This window comes from Pristiophorus japonicus, chromosome 7 (assembly GCF_044704955.1).
Source record: "Pristiophorus japonicus isolate sPriJap1 chromosome 7, sPriJap1.hap1, whole genome shotgun sequence".
Lineage (NCBI taxonomy): Eukaryota > Metazoa > Chordata > Chondrichthyes > Pristiophoridae > Pristiophorus > Pristiophorus japonicus.
This window is the reverse complement of record NC_091983.1, coordinates 110,055,143-110,062,105: the sequence shown is the minus strand read 5'-3', so window position 1 is coordinate 110,062,105 and position 6,963 is coordinate 110,055,143. Positions and strand designations below refer to the sequence as shown.

General features: G+C 43.1%; 1 protein-coding gene across 1 annotated transcript in view; it reads right to left on the bottom strand.

The window, feature by feature from the left end:
• Positions 1-6,963, bottom strand: part of LOC139266607 (adhesion G-protein coupled receptor F2-like) — a 109,873-nt gene that overhangs the window by 25,088 nt on the left and 77,822 nt on the right. The window contains exons 10-11 of the mRNA XM_070884202.1: positions 1,157-2,536; positions 418-486 (exon numbers count right to left, since the gene is read on the bottom strand). Coding sequence (XP_070740303.1) covers positions 418-486; positions 1,157-2,536 — 1,449 coding nt within the window. The remainder of the gene's footprint in view (positions 1-417; positions 487-1,156; positions 2,537-6,963) is intronic.

The following is a 6,963-nucleotide window of genomic DNA, read 5'->3' as shown; positions in this document are numbered from 1 at the left end:
AATTCTCATCCTGGTTTACAAAATCCTTGCTTTTTTACTCTATGGCCTCGATATTTATGGTTAGGGAGCAGGGGGTGATTGTCGGCGGCCGGGAAATATGGGAAAGGCAGAGAATTTAACATTCAGTTTCCCGCGCTACAGACGGCCAGATTGAAAAGCTGTCTGGTTGCCTTGTGGGAAGGACTAGTGTACAACACCGCAGCCAGAGACCAGTCTGGAGATTGCAGCGGGTGGGAGAAATCGCAGGGAGAGGGGGTGGGGATCGCGGGGAGAGGGTCTGGAGATTACGAGGGGAGAACTCCCAGGCAGGGGTATGGAGATCGCGGGGAGGAGGGGGTCTGGAGATCGCGGGGAGAGGGTCCGGAGATCACGGCAGGTTACCTCCTGGCCCACAAGGAGTGCAGGAAAAGCACTTACCTGCTGGATCCGGCAGTTCTTGTGCCCTTTAGCTGCTGAGTTTCCAGAGCCCTTAAATCCAAATCGCTGCTAAAATATGAGGCAGCAGCCTCATTATCATATTATAATTACTGACCCACCTCTCGAGAGCAGGTTACTCACCCGACCCCCAACCCGCCCCGATTAAACTGGAAGTAGGCACCTTCACCAATGTTCTTTTGAGTGCATGACGTATGAAATTATACTCAATGTGGGACGACTTCCTCTGTGACCTAACTATGACAAAATTATATCCCCAAAAAGTTCAATTTTGTCTCACGTAATGCATAGAAGAAATCGTCCCCCAATATTCTAAATGGAGCCTCATCGGTGATCTATGTTGAAATGAGAATAACTACTTTTGCGTAAATTACAACGGTGATTACACTTCAAAAAGTACGTCATTGGCTATGAAGCACTTTGTGATGTATTGACAATGTGTAAGGTGCTATATGAACAAACCTCACATGGAATCGTGATCTACTTATCATGAAAGATGGGCTGTCAAGAAAACCAATTTTCCTGCTAAGCTTGCTCAAATGGGCTTATTTTATGGTGGGCTTTGCTTACTTGCAGGTAGCTACAAATGTATTATTGAATGTAGTATTGAATCTATTAAACATGCTGAGTTGATGAGAATTGCATTGTATGAATTCTATAGCATAAATGAGTTAACTAAGCATTTATAAGACAAACGTTATAAATCATAGATAATACATACCTGAAAAGCATTGAGAATTGTAAATATATAATGGAAAGTAATATTGGAATTCTCTTGAAAGGTCGGTATTCCAAATGCCCAGGTGAGACCGAGGATTGGAGTTAGCACAGCAATACTTCTCACAATTTGTTTGAGTGTGTCTTTCTCCTGATTATGGCCTCTGGGTCTATCCCCAATTGTTGGTCGCAGCATCTTATATATTACTACTATCAGAATAATGGTGTTGATTGCGATGATAGTCAATGCAGGTATAATAAATGCAAGTAGAGGGTACTCTTCCTTCCAGCTGAGCCAGCAGGCTTCTTCTCTTGTGTAACTGTTTCTTGGATAGGTAACTCCGATTGTGATGACTGAGATTATTAGTGGAGCCAGGTAACCAATACTAAATGAAATTCCCATCATAGCTGACTTACTAAGATCATGGAAAATGAAAAGCACACGATATGCAAGTAGTAAGCCCAGGGTTAACATCCAAAAAAATAAGGCCAGATAGAAAAAGTGAATGAAGAACGTAGCAGCTGTACAAGCGTCTGTTCCTGGCTTGATCCCTGAAGCCACAATGAACCATATATCAGCTACCAGCAGATTTACAGCAATGTTCAGAATTCCAACATGGCGTGTATATGAGGTTTTATTTTTGGTCACATACTTCCATACTATGGCTTCTATAGTAATGGTGATTAGTAAACTTCCTATTGAAATGGCAACTCCAATTTTGGTTATATAATCCAAAGGTATTGCCTTGTGAGTATTAGAGGACATTAAAATAGAAAAGGATGTCAAGTGCTCACAGTTGCATTTGATATTTTTCCCTTCAATACTTTCAGACATACAGCCTCTTTCATTCCATTCACCTCCGTCACTAAAATCCCAAAACACACACTTGGCAGTGTTGAAATCAAGTGAGGCATTTCTTGGTGTGAAGGTCATTTCAATGTTAACAGCTTCCTTGACACTGAATATTATTGTCACAACAAGACCATTAACTAAAAAGCTTTTATCAAAGTTCGTATTATTGGGTAAAATATCAATCCATGTTGGATATGCAATAGTGATAACTATGCCATTTTGTGCTTTTTTTAATTCTTCAGGGGCAATGAGTATATTAGCGGTTAAATTGGAATATTCCATAATGGTAAAATTATTAAAGGTTACATTAATACTAGAGTTATTGCTTTGAGGACCAATTTTAATTGCATTGAGATGAAGATTGTCTTCTATGATTTTGAAACTGTCACTATTTCGACTGAGACGAGTAGCGAACCTTTCCACTGATTGTAATAATTGAGAACTAAGGCTGTTATTTATTGTGTTAGTGAGAATTCTCCATGTTTCTATTGATGAAGAAGCGATCACAGCGCTTACAGTTTTCAAGAAATTCTGAAAAACACAAAAGTAGGTTTTATTAATTAAATGTTCAAATTCAAGTCCCAGAAAATCAAATAATTTTGGAATCAGAAAATGACCAAAAGATTTTGGTAAAGATCCACCTGACATCTCGCTTATTCCTAATTCTGCATAGTTTAAATGCACGCCCCCAAGTCCCCCCAATCTGTCAAACTGTCAATCTATCAATCGACACACAATCCAGCTCTTCATTATTTTATATACTTCTGTCACGGCTATTTAAGTCTACACAGTAAATAGACCCAGATCTTAAGCCTATCTGAGTAATTAAGGTTTTTTAAGCTAGAGATCATTCTTATAGTTCTTTTCTGAACCTTTTCCAAGGTTACTATATTACCAGCCGTGTGAGGGGACCAAAATTATGCAGGTTAATCCAGATGCAGTCGAACCAACATCCTATCTAATGACAAAATGGTATCATTTGATATGTACTGAATGGTTCTATTAATACAACCCAATACATGGTTTGTTTTGGCTACAGCATCTCTGTATTGGTTGTGAACTTTGAGTGATCTGTGCACCGAGAGCCTTTTCTCTTTCAACTGCTTCCAGCATCGTTCTCTATAAATTATGGGGCCGAAATGGACGCACCTTCAGTTTTTTATGTGTTCTGTCCGCCCCAATTCATGGGGCAAATAATGTGGAGAAATTCAGCTCTTTGTTTTTTGTTGGAGCGGGGCGGATGTGGGGTCACTAGCTGGGTGGAAGTGGGAGCGGATTGGAACAGCCGTCGCTCAGAGTCATCAGCGCCATGCTGACGCATCACAACATCCCTCTCCTTCAGTTAAAGGGGAGGGCCACTGTGAACTCTGCAGCCACTTTAGTGGCAAACACTGAGCCACCAGGGAGGGTTTCGACCAGGCCAGTAACCCAAACCCTAGAGGGCGTGCCGGGCTGCCTGTTGGTGGCCTGACCGAACCCGTGACCACCATTGTCGGGCTGCGGCAGTGTGTCCTCCCCTTTAAAGGCGAACGCATCATGCAGCCACGAGAAGCTTCCCGTCAGGGAAAGCTGTCGCATGCAACGAGCGCTCAGTAAGGGGTCGGCGCATGCCCAACGGGGTGGGAAGATTGCCGGGGCGGTCCCGTACACCGCTTCAAAGAAAAAGGAGGGCAATTTTCAAAATAGTGGCCCTTGCGCGCCAACCGATAGGTGAGTCCTTACCAACGCCTGATGGCCACGGCTCTTATAGAAAGGGACAATTTTGTCCTCTATAAGTATATTCTATGTTGGTCCTACCCACATGCATACACTGCCTTTAATCTAGGTTAAATTGTGCGCTCTCTCTCCGTGCAATACCCTTCTTGCTTCTAAGGCTGCCTCTGCCAGATCCTACATGGAGGACATTCTTGAGAGGTGGCACAAATCTCATGTGAGCCCTCCATTGCAGCCAGCTGACTCAACTCAGTGAGCCCAGCGCTTTCTTACTTACCTGCTGCTGTCCCCACCTGCTGCTGCAGTCTTCTGCCAGACATAGATTTTTAAAGGCTGCACTCTCATTTCCAATCACCCCCAGCACAGCACTTCTGTTTTACATAAGAACATAAGAAATAGGTGTAGGATTAAGCCATTTAGCTCCTCGAGCCTGCTCCGCCATTTAATAAGATCATGGCTGATCCGATCTTGATCTCAACTCCACTTCTCTGCCCACTCCCCATAACCCTTGACTCCCTTATCATTCAAAAATCTGGCTATCTCCACCTTAAATATATTCAATGACCCAGCCTCTACCTCTCTCTGGAGTAAAGAATTCCAAAGATTAAGAAATTCCTCCTAATTTCCATTTTAAATGGGCGACCCCTTATTCTGAAACTATGCCCCCTCTTTCTAGATTCCCCCATAAAGGAAGACATCCTCTCTGCATCTACTCTGTCAAGCCCCCTCAGAATCTTATACGTTTCACTAAGGTCACTTTTCATTCATCTAAACCCCAATGAGTATAGGCCCAACCTGCTCAATCTTTCTTCACAAGACAACCCCTTCATCTCAGGAAACAACCTCGTGAACCTTCTCTGAACTGCCCTCAATGCAATGGGACTTGCACTCCAGACCCACCAATGTATACTTAAGTGAGCTGCAGATTATCAGCAGGTGCAAGTCCTGGCCCAGTGGGACAAAACCAGCAGAATTAGCCCCGTGGAATTTTGGGGCCATTACCCTTGAATTGTAATTATAATTCAGTGACCTTTGTGCATTATCACACTAAAATGGAAATAGTCTAGTATTCCTTAATTTTGTTCATTCAAAACAGAAGTGAGATTATTTCTATGAGGTGGAGAGAGCGTGGGCAGAGATGGAAAGAATACAGCAGAGGAAACAAGGGCTGGAAAATAGACAAGGGAGTTTGGCACCACTAACTGATATATACTTGAATGCAAGGAGTATAGGGAATAAGACTAATGAGCTAATAGCATAGTTACACATTTGGGAGTACAATATTATAGCCATTACTGAGTCATGGCTGAAAGAAGGACAGGTATGACAGCTCAACATTCCTAGTTACAGGGTTTTCAGACAGGATAGAGAGGGATAAAAAAGGAGGGGGGTCGCAGAATTAATTAAAGAAACAATTACAGCTGTGAGAAGGGATAATATGTTAGAGGGGTCATCAAACAAGGCCATATGGGTTGAATTGAAGAACAAAAAATGGATGATCACACTACTGGGAGTGCACTATAGACGACCAAGCAGTCAAAGGGAGAGAGAAGAACAAATATGTGGGCAAATTGCTGCAAAGTGCAAAAATTATAGAGTTGTAATAGTGGGGGATTTCAACTATCCTAATATTAACTCGTAAAAAGGTAGTGTGAATGGTACAGAGGGTGCGGAATTCCTAAAATGTATTCAGGAAAACTTCTTTAGCCAGTGTGTAACAAGGGAGGGGACGGTTCTGGAATTGGTTTTGGGAAATGAAGAGGGTCAGGTAAAAGGGGTATCAGTGGGAGAGGAGTTTGGTGATAGTGATCATAATTCAGTAAGATTTGGGGTAGTTATGCTTAAAAAGGAAGAAAGGAATAGGCCGAGTAATTACTGGCCAATAACCCTCACCCCAGTGGTGGGAAAATTATTGGAAAACATCATGAGGGACAGGATAAATCTTCATTTGGAAATCTTCATTAATTAAGGACAGTGAGCATGGATTTGTTCAGAGAAGGTTGTGTCTGACTAACTTGATTGAATTTTTCGAGGAGGTAATCAGGAGGGTCGATGAGGCCAGTGCATATGATAGAAACATAGAAAATAGGTGCAGGAGTAGGCCATTCAGCCCTTCGAGCCAGCACCGCCATTCAATAAGATCATGGCTGATCACTCCCTCAGTACCCCTTTCCTGCTTTTTCTCCATACCCCTTGATCCCTTTGGCCGTAAGGGCCATATCTAACTCCCTGTTGAATATATCCAATGAACTGGCATCAACAACTCTGCGGTAGGGAATTCCACAGGTTAACAACTCTCTGAGTGGAGAAGTTTCTCCTCATCGCAGTCCTAAATGGCCTACCCCTTATCCTAAGACTGTGTTCCCTGATTCTGAACTTTCCCATCATTGGGAACATTCTTCCCGCATCTAACCTGTCCAGTCCCGTCAGAATCTTATATGTTTCTATGAGATCCCCTCTCACCCTTCTAAACTCCAGTGTATAAAGGCCCAGTTGATTCAGTATCTCCTCATATGTCAGTCCCGCCATCCCGGGAATCAATCTGGTAAACCTTCACTGCACTTCCTCAATAGCAAGAAGGTCCTTCCTCAGATTAGGAGACAAAAACTGAACACAATATTCCAGGTGAGGCCTCACCAAGGCCCTGTACAACTGCAGTAAGACCTCCCTGCTTCTATACTCAAGTCCCCTAGCTATGAAGGCCAACATATAATTTGCCTTCTTCACCGCCTGCTGTACCTGTATGCCAACTTTCAATGAATGATGAACCATGACACCCAGGTCTTGTTGCACCTTCGCCTTTCCTAATCTGCAGCCATTCAGATAATATTTTGCCTTTGTGTTTTTGCCCCCCAAAGTGGATAACCTCACATTTATCCACATTATACTGCATGCATTTGCCCACTCACCTAACCTGTCCAAGTCACCCTGCAGCATTTTAGCGTCAGTCTCACAGCTCACACCGCCACCCAGTTTAGTGTCATCTGCAAACTTGGAGATATTACACTCAATTCCTTCATCTAAATCATTAATGTATATTGTAAAGAGCTGGGGTCCCAGCACTGAGCCCTGCGGCACTCCACTAGTCACTGCCTGCCATTTATCCCGACTCTCTGCTTCCTGTCTGCCAACCAGTTCTCTATCCACGTCAGTACCATGTGCTTTGATTTTGCACACCGATCTCTTGTGTGCGGCCTTGTCAAAAGCCTTTTGAAAGTACAAATACACCACATCCACTGGTTCTC